At 39.3% G+C, this 20,702-nt stretch overlaps 1 protein-coding gene across 1 annotated transcript in view; it reads left to right on the forward strand.

The window, feature by feature from the left end:
- Window positions 1-20,702, forward strand: part of DOCK1 (dedicator of cytokinesis 1) — a 427,979-nt gene that overhangs the window by 371,058 nt on the left and 36,219 nt on the right. The window contains exons 42-46 of the mRNA XM_063132809.1: window positions 413-491; window positions 2,665-2,749; window positions 3,917-4,003; window positions 10,386-10,562; window positions 12,885-12,968. Coding sequence (XP_062988879.1) covers window positions 413-491; window positions 2,665-2,749; window positions 3,917-4,003; window positions 10,386-10,562; window positions 12,885-12,968 — 512 coding nt within the window. The remainder of the gene's footprint in view (window positions 1-412; window positions 492-2,664; window positions 2,750-3,916; window positions 4,004-10,385; window positions 10,563-12,884; window positions 12,969-20,702) is intronic.

The raw sequence follows: 20,702 nt of genomic DNA on the forward strand, positions 1-20,702 counted from the left end.
AAGGGTTAATGTATTCCCTTAACCACTTTGTGGTTAAGCAGCATGGTTTAGTGTGTTGTCTGAACCAGGCCAATGTGTAGATCAGTTAAAATCTCTCACAACAGCTGCTCTAGTTTTTTGGTAAGAATCGTAGATGAACGGTTACAGAATCTTGTTCTTAGGTCCTTTATAGTTTTCCCTACATATTGCATTTGACATACCTTTTTTTTGCATTCAATTAAATGAAGCACACTAGTGGAAGTGCATGATACTTATTGGTCTGGTGCAATTTCTGTTAATAACTGTGCACCTAAAAGAATTGGTTTCTTGGAGGTAACTGCAGGTAATGCAAACATGCTGATTTATATTGGTGTGATCCTGAGTTGCCAATATCTCATTTAAGTGCTACGTAATTCTTAACCCTACAATTCAGATATTCAGTGCTTTACTGTAAAGCCAAAACTTGATTTGCCACCAAAATTTCACAAGCCAGTATCAGAGCAAATATTAAGGTACTGATATGTAATTACTATTAACGGTTTCAGTAGGTTGTAGTTGCTTGACTGTATTACCTGATAAATGCCCTGAAGGAATGTACCTGTAGCTTGAGGGATCGTAACAGAAGAAAGAAGAAGTAGGCACAAAGGATTAAACCAGGGGTGTGGAACCTGAGACTCATGGGCCACATCCAACCCTACTGGGGGCCAAATCTGGCCCTTCAGGGTTTTCCAGATAGCTCCAATCCCCTTTCCCCAACCACCAATTGTTTTATGGGTATCTAGCTTTTGTGCACTTTCCCCCCTTTCTAAAAGGTTGAAATGCCTCTCCTAAAGCTTAATTTCTGGCAGTAAAAATTATCAATGGCTACTAATCCTAATGACTGTATGCTACCTCCATTATCAGAGGCAGTATGCCTGTGTATACTATTGTCTGGGGAAGATGAGTGGGTGGGCTTTTGCACTCAGGACTACTTGTGGGTTTCCCATATGTTTGACAATTGTGTGAACAGAATGCTGGTCTAGATGGATCTTTGGTCTGATCCAGGACAGGTGGATGGGGCCAAAGCAAAATGGATGGGGCAAGATACCAGTTCATACCAATTTGGACATTTTCCCACCAAGTGTAAAAACCATAGCTCAGTGCTATGCATGGCTACTCAATAAATAAGCTCAAGAAACAACTTTTTGAAACAAGCTTCTGGTTTCCAGGACCAGTTTAAATAACTTGCTCTTTAAATATCTTTACATTTCAATGGTATTTAAAGAGCAGGGTATTTAAAGTTTAAATGACTTTATAGCATCGCTATCGGAAATAAGAGCTGGGTTTTCTGCACTGTGCAGCTTTCATCAGTGCTAAGCAGGGGCATCTGAGCTCTTATCTCTGATCAGTGATCCACGATAAGAGCAGGGGTTTCCTGCACAGGACTGGAGGTGGAAGGGGTAAGGCATACGGAAGAAACTCATGAGTTGGATAGGGAATTTCTGCAGGCCAGAAGTTACCCAGGCTGCTCTAATCCTAGGATTTTGACAGACCAGGAGATGAACACAGCAGCTCCCATTACCCAAACGATTTTTAAAAGCACAATTTCACTAAGATATTTATTACCTATTTAAAATAACCAGTGTGGTATAGCAGCTAGTATGTCAGACTAGGACAGGGGAGACCGATTTTCAAAATCCCTACTCAGCTATGAAGCTCACTACATGACCTTGGGCCAGTCACTCACACTTAATATAATCTACCTCACAGGATACTTGTGAGGAAAAAGAAATGGGAGAAGAGAACTATGCATGCCACCGTGGTCTCTGTAGAAGGATAGGATAAAAATGTTGATAAAGATAACATAAAGGTGTATAAAATAAAAGCCATTTGTACAAATAGTGTGTATGTGTGAATGTCCCAGAAATGATTACAGTAAATATGTGTAGGCAGATGGGCTTGTAAATAATTCTGTGGCCTTAGAACGTTTCTGGAATTATTTGCAAGTTTATTCTGAGCTTTGATGATTTGTATCCAAGCTCTTCGATAAAAGTTTCTTCTGATAATTTTTTAGGGCATAATCTTATGGGATGCATATTTGGTACTCATAAATCTCTGAACCCGAGTGTATGTGTATCCAATGCAGAGCAGGAAGCATTGCATACCACCTGCTCTGCATTTTAGCAAGACAGGCGATTTTGCCCATGTAGCGGAGGTTTTGGGGAGGGAAGGAGCCTGGGAACAGCTGGAGATATTTGTAGCTCCATGTCCACAATCCCTCCCACCCATGGAAACGGCTCCTTTTCCCCATCCCATGGTCCATTTTACAAATGCAGAGAGGTAAGGTAACCAGCATAGTTCTCTCTGTGCCAGCTACAAGGGGTGTGTGTGTGGTTTCCAGGTTCCCAGCTCAGAGCGCTTTCTACAAACTCGGAGCCAGGAAACCGAACAACCCTGTGTGTCCCCAGATGCTGTTGGGGGACATAGGATTGTTCCCTTATTAAGCTGCTCCCTTAGCAAGACTGATTTCTCCCTTAGTAAGACTGACACATACATAGTGCTCACTTAAAATTACTCCACAGCTATCACCATGTAGATAGCAATTCTTTTGCTATGGCTAGGTTTTCAAAGCCTCCTTGTAAAGTGTATGTATGTTATTATTATAACAAAAGATGTATGCAATTGTGTGTCTCCCTTTTTAAAAAGTTTCTACAGGGTGAATGAGGTTCAGCGATTTGAGTATTCACGACCAGTTCGAAAAGGGGAGAAAACCCCAGACAATGAATTTGCGGTAATTTTTACATGTTATACTGAGTTCCATTATACCTGTTTTGATTTGCCTTAATAATCTTGAAATAAATTTACACAGGTTTTTATGAGTGCCCAAAATTTGATTCCTGGGGGATATGAATAATTTAACACGTTATTCCAGGGGATGTCTCTAAGTTATTAAATACTTTGTCTTTTAATGTGAGAAACACAGAACATGTCAACCTTGAAAATGCTATTTTGGATTACTGAAAGCTGATTGCATTAACATACGGATACTAGCTGTGCAGACTTAACTCCTGTCTGAGGCAGCAATAATGTTTTCACAAAACCATATGGTTGATCTTATGGTCAGTCAAATTTAACCTTTATATCCATGTCTACCAATATATCAACGTCTACCAATATTAGCTTCTCTTTTCATTTGTTTTAGTGGCAAATGCCATGAAATGATTCCTAGGCATTCAAGTTTTGTCTTGCTAAAGGCCAGATGCTATTTGAAAGTGTCACCATTGAGTTTGCCCCCTAGCATGGGCAGATTTTAAGTCACGTTGTTCACAGACAGCAGATGATGTACTTTCTGGGGGCCAAATTACAAGTGACATTAAGTATATTTTTGCATCTAATGTGCAGGGTTTTAAAAATGCAAATTGCATTAAAAATCTCTGGTTGAGGAGGGAAAATGATAATAGGATTGGAGTGGGTATATAGAAGAAACTAAACCCTTTCCTTTTCCCTCTTCTGAAGCTGGTATTGGTGCCAGATGGGGATTTCTCCCCAATTTTTTTAGACAGCAGCCTTGTGTTTAATTGCAGAAGGCCTTGAAGATAACGATTTTCAGAGGATAACAGGAGCTGCAAAAACAGTTTGCAGTGTAGCCTAGGGTTTTGTGTGTGAGTGTGTGTGTGTAGGTAGGAGTTCAAGCACATGCATGCAGCCCCTTCTGCAAAGAACCGTAAAGTTGATCCCACTAAGTTAGATGCAGCAATCCTCCTCTAGTGCATACAGGAAATCTACTAGATTTTTGTATTGCATTTTTAAAAAGAGGTTTTGTATCTGTATACTTGCTTCTTGGCTGTGTGTGTGTGTGTGTGTGTGTGTGTGTTAATGGAGATATAAATTATGGGTTAGGTGAAAGCCTATCAATCTGTTAACATTCTACTTCAAATCTTTTCTCTTAAATTTGCAGAATATGTGGATTGAGAGAACCATTTATGTGACAGGATATAAATTACCCGGGATTTTAAGATGGTTTGAAGTCAAATCAGTTTTTATGGTAAGATCAGTTCAGAAGATGTTTATCGGGGTCACTTAATCACATAGCTGCTATTTTTTTTAAAAAAATAAAATCTGAACGTGTACAGTTTGCTGATGCTTACATTCTGTGTGTGATTGTGATGTTGATGCACTAGCTTAAGTTATTGGCCTTCTCCTACTGGAATGTCTGGCATAGTCCTTTCTCCACTACAATATCCTATATCCAATGTCCACTATAATGTCCAATAATATCGCTATAATGATAAAAGAATCTCCTTGTTATAGCAAATCTTGGGCAGAATCCAACTAAAGTTCTACTTAGAGTAGAGCCATTGAAATGAATGGGACTTAAGTTAATTGTGTCTAATTTAAGTCTTATTCATTTCAATGAGTCTACTCTAAATAGGACCTTAGTTGGATTATACCCCCTAATTACAGACGACTGAGTTAAATAATTGTCAAATCAGTCATAAGTAATTGATTTACGATATGTGAAATCAGTCATAAGTATTTTTTTTACAATGTGTGATTTACATCTCCCTATCTAGAGATGCATGTTCAAATTCATTTTAGGAATTTTGTGGACTAAAAGTCAATCCCTTGTTGCCTGGGTAGTATTTAAACATTAGTATCAATGTGTTACCTTCATGGCAATGAACCATTAATTCACTTAGTTTTAATTTGGAGTCAATCCATTTTTCTCCAGCGACATTACTTAATTGTCTTTCTTAATAAGAAAGTAGGAAGCTAGATACACAGACATTTCCATAACTCCCAAGTGTTTTATTGGTATGTTCTTCAGTACTATCTTATCTGATTAAAACCCTTTCAACTTGCTAGTTAAGAAAGCAGACTCTTTTATGCAGGCAGTTTCAGCATGGGACTGTTCAGTTCTACACATCTCACAGAATTGCTCATAAGTTCTGCAAATAGTACTCCTTGCTTATGCCTTTTGTAAGCAAGGATTATAATGGCTGCACAGCTAAAAGGAATACACAACTTCCATCCAAGTTAATAATGTAGGACGTTATTTGCCCTCCTATGTGCAATACAGTTCAGCTGTTCATAGACAATCTTAACAAATGGAAAGCTTGTAGCAAAATTTAATGTTCCTGATTTCTGTAATTCTAAATTACTTAATTCCTAATACAAATGCTGAAAGTAAAAAAAATAAGTTGAAATAAATTATTTTTACACATGCATTGCAAAGGATAGACTGGCAAAGGCGAAATAATCCTCACCACTCAGTTATTATAAGTAGGTTATTGCGGTTTTTTATTTTTAAATTAAAACTCTGCTAGTTCCAATCTGACACTGGCCATCTGTCTGTGTTTTCTTGTGGGTAGATAAAGAGGAAAAAGTATTAACATACATTTTTATATGACTTCCCACACATTAGGCTGTTCAGATTAATGTTTTGCAGTTGTAAATTTGCAAAGAAGATAGAGGTAAGGATTTAAATAAATATTGATTTGGAAGTTTGTTCTTATAACCAGACAGAATTACATTGCAATCAAAAAATGACGAGAAGAGCAGAAGAAACCTATAATCTTTTATTGTTTGTGTAAATAAACCAAGTATGAGACACTACCAGTTATCCCAGTGGTTTATATCCATCCTCTTTCTTTAGAGTAGGATTTCACCTGAGACACTACTAAACTTGGAGCCAGGTTATTCATAGACAGTACTGTCTGGTCCAGAGATGGGTGATGGGCCCACACTCTCATCAAACGCTTGATTCAGAAATGCGTTGTTTAAAAAGTAAATAGAGAACATAGCTTCAACTGGCTAAAATGCTTGTTTTATTTATAATATCGGTATTAATGGATTAAGCAAGACCATTTAATACACAGAAATTACTTCCGACAATGCCAAATGTATCCCTGTACTCTTATGCTAAACAAAGTATCTGGTCTTGAAAAACAGTAACGTATTCAGAGCATATTGTTGGGTTAGATTCATAATGTTTTATTTACAGGTTTATGATTTATCACAGTTATTCAGTGACCACACAGATGTATACAGTTTTGCCCTGATGCTTTCCAATAGCCTGGAAAAGGTAGCCCTATTTTGGAAGGTATCCATTAGTCATGGCAGGGAGGGCAAAAGGGCTTGACAGAATGAGGTTCCTTCCTGGATAAGGCAAGTGTTTCAGTGAGGGCCAGTGGATTAGAAATGAAACGGGCAGTCAAAAAACAAGCAGGTGGTGTCAAGGAAAGATCACAGGAGAAAGTACTGAGCATCAAAAAAGGACTGGAAGGTGACCTCAAAGTATTTATAGAAAGCTGAGGTAGCAGGAGGTGAGGTGTCATTCTGCAGGTAGCAGAAAGTGAGGTAGCAGAGGGTGAGGTGTAATTCTGTAGAAGGTTTGTAACAAAACACAAGGTATATAAGAACAGGTCATTCAATAGAACTTCTGAGGCAAGGCAGTCATGGAATAGAGGCCAACCCCAAGATAACTGGCTCAAGATTGTTGAGATGTAACAATTTTGTAATCATTTAAGGACACTGGTTCCTTTCTTTCTATATTATTATCATGTTGCAAATAACTTAAGTTCCTGGATTCAACTAGAGTTATATTCTCTAACTTCCTGAGAGATAAGCTCTGTGACCATGATTTGTTGGTGGCCTAGTTGAAAAATGAAACAGCATATTGATCTTACCCCTTCCGAACTGCCATGACTGCTTCTATAAGGTTCGATGAAAATCTTCTAGTCCATTAGCATGAAGAGGTAGCAGGATCATATTGATGGCTATATCCTCACTGAGGCACCCGCTGGCCATGTGTTCAATGTTACATTGAAAAGGGACTACGTTTCTGCACAGCTTCTCCACATAAGCAGCCACCCTGGCCAATCAGGGTTCCTGCTCACATGGAGGAGCCCTATGCACATACATCTATACATGCGTTGCCCCCTTTCAACCTAATGCCAACACATGACTGCTGTGAGGTTTGATCAGCAATGTGTTGGCATCAGGGCTTGTGGCCAGTAAGTTCAATCCTGCTCCCCACTCACACACTCATTGAACTCATTGAGCCTTGGGTCTGAATAGTGCTTCAATGTCTTTGTCTCTTTGTTGTTGATATTGCCGTTGCTAGTATAGGTCTTTCTCAGAACCTTATAAAGAAGCAAGGGGGAAAAACATTAGGGAGGGAGAGAGAAAGACATTTGGAGGAGTTTTTGGAGGGATCCTGAAAAAGTGTGAGTGTGGTTTCTCATATGTTTGCTGGGAGGAGGAAGAGGAGGAGGAGGAAGAAGGGGGACCTGTGTATGCCTTTATGTGTGATGGATACATAGGACTTTGCATGTGTGTATGAATGGATGGAGGATGGCTGTCTGGGAGCATGGTGTATGTAGGTATGAATGAGAGAAAGAGAGTCTATGGATTGTGATCCAGAATGATAGAAAAAACTAAGTGGCCCCATTCAGAAGACACCTTAAACCATGGCTTTAACCATGGTGGTTAAGCCAGAAAGCCAGGCTGTGTTCGGAAGACACCATTAAACCACAGCTTTAACCATGGTGAATAAAGCTAAAGGCCTTATTCACCATGGTTAAAGCCATGGTTTAAGGTGTCTTCTGAACACAGCCTGGCTTTCTGGCTTAATCACCATGGTTAAAGTCATGGTTCAAGGTGTCTTCTGAATGGGCCCAATGGGGTGGGGATGACTTGGCTGGCAGAGGGCAGGGGAGAGAAAAGCAGTTTGCTTACTGTGAAAGAGGTTTCTGTTGGCACTGAAAACAATGGTTCAAAGTATTGTTTTCTGCATTGGGGTTCATACAGTCTTTGGAGCAGGTTACTTGCCCTTTGTGACCAGCCACGCCTCCCATGGCAGCCACTTTTGTGCTGGCGCCTAGCAGAGTTTCTGAAATTGCGAAATGTGCGCACAGGCCAAAAAAGGTTGCCTATCCCTGATTAGATGATTTCATGACAAGCAGGAACAGTTAGTGTGGCTGGACATTGTAATGAATCTAAGAAGATGGAGGAGAGAGTGAGCCAAGCATTTGACGATACTTTGTGGGAGACAGGTCACATCATCAGATTGTAAATGGTGTTTTAAACAAGTAGGGAGGAGAAACTTTGGGCACGGTCTCTGTAGTCTGAATGTGAAATATGTGTAGGGGAAAGATTCCACCTCTACAAGAGAAGAAAAAATATAATTTTCTCATTTATCACATGAACGTTTTAAATACATTGATGCCTAGCATTGTGTCTGAGCTAACAAATCTCTGTCTGGCAAATTCCAAACTGGCAATCTGTCAGGTTTTCTGTGAGCCTATGAGTGGGTTACTATGGTCACTAATTTTACAGTCTTGGATATGTTGGAATTAATGAGACTTGAATTGAGAATGTACATAAATACCATCTATTGTAAATGTTCACCTGAAGAGATAGAGACAGTACACATATTATCACCATAAAGAGGGAATTGTGTATATTGGCCAGGCAGTGTACTTAACCTCCAAGTGATGTGGGAGGATTTCACTTATCGACCCATGAATATACATTTTGTTCCTGCATGGAATATGCATGGCAACAGGCTATGTATGTTTATGCTATCAAGTCGTGCACATTCTCTAACAACATTGGAGACTATGGAAATTGATCAGGCAATATGCAACATATGATCTTTTTATTTATGCTCATATGTCACAATGTCTAGTGAATGTGTTTCAATGGTCAATGTTCATATACGTTGTTTACTCAACTTATATTTCACAACAATATATTCATCTATTTAGCTGATTTCTTTATATATTTATGGAGTTGCAGCATAGCACATTAATCCAATTTATGTAGCTTGTCTCCTTACTCTTCTTTGTTCTGATCATGCTACAGCAGGAGCAGGATTCAATTAAAAGGGCAATGTTAATGTGCAACATTTTTTGCATTCTGAAACTCCACATTACTGACCAAGTTTAAAGGTATCAAGTTCAACACTAAAGAGGAGAGATCTGGTGGGCAAATACAACAGAATTGTTTGTCATGTTACTTTGCATTCTAAAATAATACACATAACATAGTTTTAAAAATGATAATTAAAGCAGGTTAGATGTAATCAAGAGTGCAGGTGTAGGAGTGACAATTAGAAAGATCTGATTATAAGTGCCTTTCAGAAATGTGTTAAGCTACTGATAGCTAGATAGAAGTGTTCTTATGTAAAGTTTATGCAAATGACTGTAATCAAATACAGACTTGCATTTTTAACACATTCTACTTAACCCACTTCCTTTGATATTCTGTCATAGTATTTGTTTAATAAAAATAATCGGTAGCATGGGCTATAATCGAGAGGATTTGTTTCGACTCATACAAGAAATTTTGACCAAGTGCCTGACACCTCACCTCCAAATTTTGAGTTTCAAATACAACCGGCCATGTAACACACTGACTTGGTTCACACATCACAGCAGCAATTCCTGAGTTGTTTAAACCAGGAATTGCGGGGACAAGTGGAACGTGTGGTCCACATACTGATCATTTCGAGTTTTGCTTAACAACCCAGGTATGTCCAGAAACAACCCAGATTGTTCATCAAAAGTAGAAATGCTTGCTGCTTCTCCCTGCAAATTTCTGGGTTAAATAAACCCGGAATTGCTGCTGTGGTGTGCAAACCTGTTCAATCTACCTTAATAGAAAAAGATAATATTAATATCAAACAGCCCTGTGATTTTTCTGGATCTCCACTGTTGTGGTGGAGTGGGTGGGTTACTGTTTCTTTTAATCTGAGTGACTACTTATGTATATGAATGTAATTTTAACGCATGAATCAAGTGTGTGTGTGTGTGTGTGCGCGCGTGCCAATATTGATGTATGCAACAGTAATTCAGTCCTGGCTTTCACATGGATAGACATGGAAAAAGTGGATGGTAGTTTCATAACACTAGAACCCAGGGTTATCCAATGAAACTTAATGGTGGGAGATTCAGATCAGGTGCAAAGAAGTACTTCTTCACACAATGAATAGTTAAACTATGGAATTTGCTACCTCAAGATTCAGTCATGGTCATCAACATGGACAGCTTTAAAAGGGGATTAGACAAATTAGTAGAGGATAAGACTATCAATGTCTGATAATCATGATGGCTGTATATTGCTTCCAGCATCAATGACAATATGAACATGTGTGGGAGGTGCTATTGCACTCATGTCCTACTGTCAACTTCCCATAATCATCTAGTTGGCCTTAGAAGGCTGAACTAGAAAGGTGTTTGGTCTGATCCGGCATGGCTGATCTTATAATTTTACATGCTGAAATGGAATTATGCTAATGTTTTTAAGCTTTGAAATCTACTGTTTTCAGTTGATAGTTGAGTTTAAACCAATACGACTACGTGTGTGTGTGTGTGTGTGTGTGTGTGTGTGTGTTTTAATTATTGTTTGTGCTGTTTTCTCAGGTTGAAATCAGCCCACTTGAAAATGCAATTGAAACCATGCAATTAACAAATGATAAAATCAACAATATGGTTCAGCAACATTTGAATGATCCAAACCTACCTATTAATCCTCTGTCAATGCTGCTAAATGGCATTGTGGACCCTGCGGTTATGGGTGGCTTCGCAAACTATGAAAAGGTACGTTTGGTCATTTTCTCTGATTATTATTTATTTATTTATTTATTTATTTATTTATTTATTTATTTATATAGCACCAACAATGTACTTGGTGCTGTACAAAATATACAAATAAAACAGCGATACCCTGCCTAGAGGCTTACAATCTAAAATCACATTAAAACATATGAAGGGGGGAAAGGGGTTCACAAAGCAGAAATAAGAGAAAAATCGTAATAAGAACAGTAAATCAAGCTAAAAGACCAAAAGCTATTGAAAACAAATGAGTTTTCAAACGCGTTTTAAAATCTACAATGGAACTCGTGGTACGTAGTTGCTCTGGAAGAGCATTCCAAGCAAACGGGGCAGCCAGTGAGAATGGGTGAAACCGGGCAAGAGAGATAGAAACTCTTGGGTGGGAGAGCAACATAACATTTGAAGAACGGAGGGTACGAGGGGGATGGTAAAGTGAAATGGAAGAAGAAGGATAAGGTGCAAGACCATGACACGCTTTGAATGTAGCCATATTGCTATTCCAGAGGGGAGAAACAGGACGCTGATAGCTATTGACAGTGCAACTAATAATATAAGTAATCAATTACAGATGGAATATTTGGATGATGGGAACTATTCTGTATTTTTACCAATGTAAATATGTTTGAAAATGGGGCTCTTGTGACAATCTGTTTAGTCAAGGGGCAGAGTGACAACCCGCCCCACCATCACTGAAACTAGAGACTGTCAGGCAATCCTTTCCTCCCGTTTTTTAATATAAGTGCTATGGATCAGTGGAGCAACCACCTTTGTTTTGTTTTCTTCTTCAAGCTTTCTTGTGGGTGAGAAGGTTTTTCTTGATGCCTTAGAAAAGACTTTTTCTTGAATTGTTTGCTTCTTAGTCCAAGGATAAGATTGAGTGTTGTCAAGAAACCCACTTGTTATACTTTGGAAGAGGAAGCTTCTAATATGTCAGCTCCGATTGTCCCTGACAGGTTATCCTTGAGGGATGTGGTCCCCAGTGGGGGGAAAGTAATCTTCACCCCTGGATTAGATTGTTACTTTAACACATGCAATAGTCCCAACTGTGAAAATTACACAGTTGGAGAAGCTCAAAAAATTAAGCTTTTTCATCATTATCAGAATAAAGAAATGAGACAAACACTTTGGAGTTTTAATAAGCAGCAGCATTATTTAATAGTTCAAGAGTTCTTGTCAAAATACTTACATCATAAAGTACAAAAGGTTTGACTATCTGGACATATTACAAAAATTGTGGTATCTCTGAAACTGCCAAACTACCCACTAAACACTGGGGGGTTTAGTGGGTAGCATCCCATCCAAAACCCTTTTCCGGGGCAATGATTACATTCATGAGGTACATGGATGAAACAAAAAGCATCTGTTGGGTATTAGTTTATATAATTCTAGACTATCCAATCTGACTGATTTCGTTGGGGTGTATGCCATTTTCGACCCCTTTAAAAATCGGGCCTTTAATTACATCATAATTATATGGTAGACATCATCTTTTTGTATCTTCAAATATCCATACTGAGTGCTTTACATGCAGGTAACCCCATATTCAATACCATTGAATATGATCAGACTCAGAACAATTTCCACTGTACTAAGTTAAGTAGGGAACTGGTATCATAGATCCAGAAATCTATTGGTACTTCTAATTTGGGGGCTCACTGTGGAAAGGATTCTGCATAATCACCAGCAGCCACCAGAAGGAGCAATGGAACCCCCTATGAGACTAGTTCATTTCCACACTTTGCCATGGTTCTCACTATGGAACCTTGGCCCATTACTCTTTCTCCCTCACAAGGTTGTTGTCATATTATGAAGAGGAGGAGAACATGTACATTGCCTTGAGGTCCTGGAAGGAAAGGTGATGGTGTCAGACCAAAATTGTGAGGTCTTAGCCGGGCTGCACAAAGACCTCTACTGGGCTGTACAGGTGTAAAACCATGGCTTTCCTGGCACACACCATTCATTATAGAATTCTTTACAGAAATAGCATCTAGCACAATTCTAGCCAATACCTCCTTCTCCCCTCGGTTGACGTTCAATAGTGGCATCCAGTAACCCAAAATGAAACAAACATTTATTAAAGTAAGTTGATATCCTTTTCTCAAAGTGACTATGTGCCCCAATTAATTATGCTACTTTTTTGCACATGAGCCCAGCTAGATCTTATCATTCTCATTCCTAAATTAAAAAGCTCGTATCCTGTTAAAACTGATCAGATAAATATTGTTTCCTCCTTACTTTTGCCTCTTCTACATTGTAAAACACGTTTCATACCCTATAGAATAATTGTTATGCTTTTGTTTTCCTTAGGCCTTTTTTACTGAAAAATATATGTACGACCATCCAGAAGATCATGAAAAAATTGAAAAACTAAAGGATCTAATTGCATGGCAGGTAAATCAGGTTGCCAAATGGCATTCCAAAGCACCCTGCTGTCACTTCTGACAAAATTCAGGCGTCAAAGTATTCACTCTTGTGTTTGTGTTTCCTTAGAACAGGAGTTAAAGTTCATCTTTTTGTGCCTGACATAGTTTGTCACTTTGTACTCCCAAATGTGACCAACACTATTAACTCATGATTTTATCTCATGCCTTCAAGTGCACAATTTTAAGATATGAGAACACTGGAACTTTCAAATAAGGAACTATCATAGTGTGGTCTAGTCCATTGTTGCATTTCCCCCCTTGTCTTGGACTGATTTAACTCTGGGGGATGGGAGGAGAACATAGCGCTATGTGTTAAGTATAGGAACTTAAATGTTCAGCTGGAAAACTGCAACAAGGACTAATCATAATAGAAATGAATATTTAGTCTTTATTGTGAATATTTGTTTCATGGCAAGGTTGTGCTAGATCTAGAATAAAATGGGAAAGAGGGGGTTATTAGAGACTGATAAATGAATAATGGGAATGGGGTAGGGGTGGGGCTGAAAAATGGATCTTGGAAAAAAGGAGTTTATAAGTACAACAAATTGTTTCAATCCATCATTACTATTTAGGAGTGTCCCCTGTCCCATTTTCTGGTTTTCTTTTCCAATTGACGTTCAACATTCCATGGCTACTAAGCATGCTCAGTACTCATTGGGCTCTTTTGGAGGTCTTTTGCCACTGTAGGTATTATCGAAAAGACTTTTCGGACTTCTGCAAATCTTGGGGATCCCCTGAGCATGCTGATACCTGCTCTTGTTTCTCAGTGGTCCCATTTCTGGCTCCAGTCACATCAATTTTGGCTCCAGTCCTGTCGGCCCTGGAGAGCATCTCCAATCTGGTACTATCCAAGGCCAAACATGATTCATGATAAGAGGGAGTGGTGTTTGGCCCCAGAGAGCAGCAGATTGGAGAAAGCTGCTCTAAAGTATTGAGCAAGTTGGAATTGCTGGTGTTGGAGGCCTGCTTTCATTTTCCGGATTCACACACTGTTTTCCTTCATAGACGAGTATAAGAAAGAATAAAGTTGAAACTAAGTGCAATAAATTGGCAAGTGGATCCAGTAAAGAACTGGTAGATTATTATAAGATATATGTTTGAGACATCCTTCTTGCTGGTTATTGCTGGCAGAGATGTAGGAAGGAGAAAGGATGGACTGTATGAGACTTTTGCCAACTACTATGAGGCAACCTCATAGAGGGAAGGTAATGTCTGACCTGGTGCATCCCCAATTACACCTTCTGCTGGCCAGCAGCAATTCACATAAGCTCAGAAGTACTTCCCCCCCACCCCCAGCCATCACGATTTCCCAAACCACTGTTGCGAACTGTAACCAAAGATAGGTTGCAGCAGATGCATAGCAATGAAAGGCATTGTATATATAAAGGTGAGGATTCCATGAAAAGTGTCCCTTATTTACTGTTTATTTTCCCAAATTACAAAGAAAAAAATAGATTAATTAGAAAGAGAAAATCGTGCACTGCCCTCTTTATGAATCTTTGGTGACAGGCAGTGTTGTTGTTTAATAATACTATTATTTCTATTAAATGGCAAATATATTGGGGAGAAAAACTGAAGCTCATTCTGTTGCATAGCTATATGCAAATATTGTGTGTTTAGCCTCAGGATAATTTTATGATGCATTTCACAGATGTGACTGACTGCTTTTTTAAAAACAATGCTGCTACATTTGTGTTGTTTTATATTCAGTTCTGTCCTTATCATAAGAGGAATAATTTAAATTTCCAGGGGCCTATACTTTAGACATTGAAGAAAGGTAAAATATAATATTCAGAAATCCTCTACAGACCATAAAACTATTGCTGAACAAAAACTAGTGTAGTTCTCTGAAATTCTATTGATTTTCTCCCACTGTAAGCTTTTACAACAGATTGGATTTTAGAAGTTTTCAGCCCTACAGAGAAAAATAATTTGTTCCCAGGAGAGTAACTTAATGTCAGCAGTGTGTCATTGCCCCAATAACTATGTTAAAAATGAATTTTAATGGTGCTCATGGACACACTATTAACCCCAAAGAGAATTAGTTTGCTAGCATAATTTATATATTATTGCAAGGCTAGAAATTTAACAATACACATGGATTTATTTTAATACAGATGTGCATCATTTTCACATCTCTTGTGCATTTCCAGGTTTGCTTGCTTAAAGCTAAGAAATATAAACCAGATTAATAGGAACAAATGTTTTTTCTGAAACTACTGCAGCTAGGAAGAAACAGTGATGCCTTTTAACATACTAAACCAGAGTGTCCAGGATTACATTTTTCTGGAAATTATTTCAAATCAAAAAGTGTCATTTTCTTTCAAAGGGGAAATCACTAATGAGAATGGGATTAGCTAGAGCAGATAACAGTGCAGGGAGGGAGAAGAAATTGAAATCTTTTGCCCTATGTGACCAGTTTGAACTCTTCACCGGCTCATTTGACCCACTTTAATGGCCCTTTAGAATATTTTAGAGTCCTCGGTGCTGTTACTCCATAGATAAGATAATTGAATTATGAGGGTGGCATATTGTTTTTGTATATAGTTTTGAATTGTACTTTTAAACAGTGCAGATTAATTTGCTAGATTTGGGGCTGGCTCCATGAAAATACAAATGAAACGCCATGGCCTTTTTCTCCCAAGTTAGGATTACACAGTTCACCACCATCCACATGCTTTCCTGAAACAAGGTCAATGTATTCAACTAAGTAGAGTTGCGGTTGTCACTTCCAACCCCTACTGCATGGAGGCTGTTCCACTTGATGAGGTATTTGTGTGTCGCTGTTCACCATGTGGAAGGAAAGGAAAGGAACCTCTCGTGGGGTTACTGACTCTTGGAGGGACGCCACCTTTCGCTGACGTTTTCTTGGCAGGCCTTATAGCGGGGTGGTTTGCCGTTGCCTTCCCCGGCCGTTATTACCTTTCCCCCAGCTAACTGGGTACTCATTTTACCGACCTCGGGAGGATGGAAGGCTGAGTCGACCTGAGCCGGCTGCCTGAAACCAGCTTCCGCTGGGATCGAACTCAGACCGTGGGGAGAGTTTCAGCTGCAGAAACTGCTGCTTTACCACTCTGTCGATGTGGTGACATGGCGAATAGAAAGGGGTGGAGGCCCAGTTAAATTATAATCAGCACTTCTAGTGTTCAATTGAACTTGCTCAACATAGTTCTCTGGTCAGTTTTCAGAATTTTAAATAAAAACACGAATGCCTAAACATCAGATTGATTAAAACACCCACCACAGTACAAACAAAATAAGTAAACAACACCAGCAACCATAGAACAATACCCACAGACAGAAATTAAATATGGAAGTATCTTAAAAGATCTTAGAACAACTTTAAAATAGCCTTTAAATGCTCTTAAAACACCCTGGAGAATAAAAAAGGTCTGCACAAGATAGGTAGGTACCAGATGAGCCTCTCTGGAAAAGATATTCCACAAGAGGCACACCAGCTCTGTGAAGGTCCTTTCCCTGGCAACAACCCACTGAACGTCACTTAGTGGAGCCACCCTGGAAAAGGCCTCTGAAGATGACTTTTGTGTTTGGTTAGGAAAATATGGAAGGAGGTAAGCTGGTCCCAAACTGGTTGTCACTCTAAAGTCCAATGTAAGGTATATAGGACTTTCATCATAGAGATGCTATCACAGAAAAACACAACTCTGTTCATTCATCAAGAATAATGGCCAATGACAGCTTTCAGTTTCATGCCACATGTTTATTTTGTGTGTAACATTAGTCTTTTTCAATCTTTAAACTGACAGCTCTATGTGAATTGTGTTAACCATGCAGAAAAGAATCCAAATGGTTGAACTAAAAAAACTGAATATGTACATGACCATAATTTAGCATTGAGAATGAGTGTCAGGGCTTGGTCGTGGGCAACAATCTGTGATGATCCAGGACCTGTGGATCAAGCCAACATTCAGGACTGAAAAGTAAGTCAGAATAAAAGGACAAGCCAAGAAACATGACCGAGGAGCAAGCCAAAATCAAAGGACAAAGACACAGGGACAAACACGAAGTTAGGACTGAAGAGCAAGGGACAAACCAGGAGGCAGGATTGGAACTAGAAGACAGGTCTGAAGGAGCAACTGAAGTGTGCTTCACTTAGAAGCTTCTAACTGCAGTTTGGTGGTTGATCATGTGGGGCAGGTGTACATAAATGCCAGAAGTTCTGTCCCTGCAAGTCAAGATGGGGTCCATCATACCCTTATGGGCCAAGTTTGTGAGGGTAGAAGTAGTAATAAGCATGAAACTTTGCTGTGTCATGAACATGCTCTACTGGTACCAAGAATGATCCTGCGGCACATAGCCCTCCCGGTCAATTGGAACATGCACCCCAAATTTCTATTTTTTATTTTTTATTTATTTTTAGAGTTCAGGATGCACTGCGTATGGTATTCCTCATCATCCTGAACCTGTATGGGAGGCAGAGGCTGAGGTCTGTGACCAAGGAAGGGGGTTAGATGGTTGGATTTTAACTGAGACTCATGGGAGAACTGGTGGAGCTTTACAACATTGGGAAGGTCCAGATTATCACTAACTGGATTTAATTTTTAGAGGATAGGAAAAGGTTGCTGGCTTCCATGATCTAGCTGGGCAGAGATTGGACAAGAGGTTTTCTGTGGAGAGCCATACTTTGCTCCAACAGCAGAGTAGGGTGCTTTATGAAGAAGCCAGTCTGTCTAGAATTTGTGGGCTTCTTTGGCATGGTCTGATTGCTAGATCAGCTCAATTTGGACCTTATGCAGATGTGCCAGTTGGTTTTCTGCAATAGGTACTCAGGATAGGAAAGGTATAGCTGCATGTTCTCAGGGGGTAGTACCATAATTTATGTAGAATGGACTCAAGAGCGTGGATGCATGGGCAGTAGGCAAATTTCATGAGCTGCAAGAGCAGGAATAATCATCATGTTGATAACTGAGGAAGCTCAAGAGGTAGTGTTTTCGGATCTGGTTTATCTGCCCATTGGTTTGTGGGTAGCATACTGTGAACAGGCATACCTGTATTTTTCAGAAGCGACAGGAATGTCTTCCAAAAACAAGAGGTGAACTATGATCCAAAACCAGAGATTACATTGCCTGAAAACCTGATTGATAAACATCTGGGCAGTCTAGGAGACAAATGCCAGACCCTGCATTGTGCCATCTTGATCAGCATATCCACCACAACTAAGATCACAGTGTTCTGCTCTTATGAAGACAGTATTGAGCAATTAAATCAAGGAGATGTTACTTCATGCTCTCTAGTGGGTGTTTGGAGTAGGCCCTGCAATTGTGATGGAGTATCTTGGTCCTAGGTGCATATATCACAGGACTGGACATAGCACCTTTCAGATGTATGGCTACCACAAAGTACTAATGGGGAATTTAAGGGGTTTTAGTACATCCATGTACTTGGCAATGGGAGCATCATGGCCTAGATAGAGGACCTGGAACCTGTAGACCCTCAGGGATGTAGAACATATGGTGATGGAACAGGCAGCAATCTTTTACATCAATATAAGTAATCACCTCCTGTTGTCAGATATTGAGCACTGTGTGAATCAGCTGGCAAGATTCTCTGTACCTAAGAATGAAGTCTATATTGATTGGCCCATTGCTGAAGCTTTCAGGCATGGGGGCAGGTGAACCTCTTGACTAGAACAGAGCTAAACTTTTTGAGAGAAAGCATCTGCCTTGCAATTCTTTGTACTTGGGTAGTATGTGATTATATACTGGAAGTGGGAGAAGACTAATAGCTACCATACCTGATGGGATTTCTAGTATTTCATGGTTCAGAAATCACCAGATTTCTTTAAGTACCTGAATGAATGATGAGCCCGTGTCAACATTCCCAAAATGTCATGTTGATGGCCAATAGCTCTTGGGTCCCAATGCCATGATTTCTTTCAGCATGTGAGAGTTGCTAGAAATAAGAGGATGGGGGAGTTTCCAAGGCTGTAGAAGGTTTAGAGAAACACATGGGAGAAGTTGCAGATAACATTGCATTCATAGTTGCTCCAGGACAATATGGACATGATGTCTATGTTTTTCAAAACTCTCAGAGAAAATCAAGGTATTGTCTAGATAAGCCAGCATGAACCTGTCTACAAAGTCACTGAGCACATCATTGACTAACAATCCTAGGCGTGTTTAAACAGGAAAAAGACCTACAACTCCCAGCATTCCCCAGTCAGCACAGGGAATGTTGGGAGTTGAAGGACTTGTTTCTGTCTAAACATGTGTAGCATTGTGCCCTATGTGCTGGAATGTGGCAGAGGCTTTGCGTAGCCCAAACAGCTGAGAGACAGCTGGTGAAATACATAATAAAGGAAGGGCATTCTGATAGGAAGGAAGTTAAATCACATTTGCCTATACCTTAACTAGGGACAGGAGAATATTACTGAGATACGTATTAATTTGTTCTGGCATGCAATTGGATGCTGGGGTCTTTAGCTACCATCACGAATTAGTGCGCTCCTTTCCACTGTAACATAAGCAAAAGAAAAGTCCCTAACCCAGTAACCCATGTAGTTTGTAGTGGCACATTTCTCATGCTTTTTCTCTATGCCCACACCATTATGAAGTGTTCACTTTACTCTCATTTTAGAAGGCTTTTCTCCATTAGTGGATTGTATCACTTCTATCAGGTCCTGCCATTCATTCAACTATATCTAATAAAAACCAAGGATGACCTGGCAGCAAATGTGTAAGCCTCTCATGTGGCTTATTCTTTCCTCAGAGATGGTGGTGATGATGATAATATATATATAAAAAACACCTGTAGTACCCTGTATTTCATTGCCATGTACAAGATAGCTAGAAGTTGCTCTTTGGTTATTAAAGAGATTGTGCTTCATTAGTTCTAATCAAAGCAGCAGGAAAGTGGCAATTTTAATGTTTATTTTTTTGTATTGCCAAGAACAAATCTGTACAGGCTATAAATAACAGCGGCTATAGTAAAAATGTTGTCCTTCTTCAGTCTTTTCCTTCCAAAGTGCCAAGTGAAGCAGCAGCTGTAGGCTGCTAAATGTCAACAATACACATTTTATTCCAGACTTGATCTTGACAAGTTTCCTTGAATTGGTTGAAATGCTCAGTCGTACACTTATCTTCCCTTCTTGTAAATCTGCTCATTTAGATGGATGTTCAGTGATGTTAGAAAAAAATGTTTTTAATCAGTATTATGGTTTAATTATGAATTATTAAGAAGAAGCCTCTTAGCTTGATTGCTGTGAAGAATATCAAACTCTGAAATCATGTAGCTTGTGAAAGGATTTTACACCCCCCCCCCCTTTAAGGTTGAGAGAAAGGGAGGGGGAGGGGGGAGAGAAGAGACTAATAGGGAGGCCTGTAGCTTTGGAAATGAAACATCTCTCTTAAAACATTTTAAAGGTCAGCTACACCTTCACACCATGAACTAATTATGTAATCTTACCTTGGTATGGATATTTTCTGACAGCAGCCTTGCACGTAAGCGATTATTTTCAATTATAAAATAGAATTAATTTTGCCTTCCCTCTTCCCTATCTCTGCCTCTGCTAAAATCTCTGAAAACCAATTTCTGATTAGAAATATGGGTTTAGCATTTAGCAAGTAGGTCTCTACATTTTCTTAACCAAAATGGAAGTGCACTAATTCAATCAGAGTATTTTGTTTTTTTCTGGGTGGCGCAAAGGGTCATAAATTGCATTTGTTAACCCGAAGCAGGCTTT

This window comes from Elgaria multicarinata, chromosome 8 (assembly GCF_023053635.1).
Source record: "Elgaria multicarinata webbii isolate HBS135686 ecotype San Diego chromosome 8, rElgMul1.1.pri, whole genome shotgun sequence".
Lineage (NCBI taxonomy): Eukaryota > Metazoa > Chordata > Lepidosauria > Squamata > Anguidae > Elgaria > Elgaria multicarinata.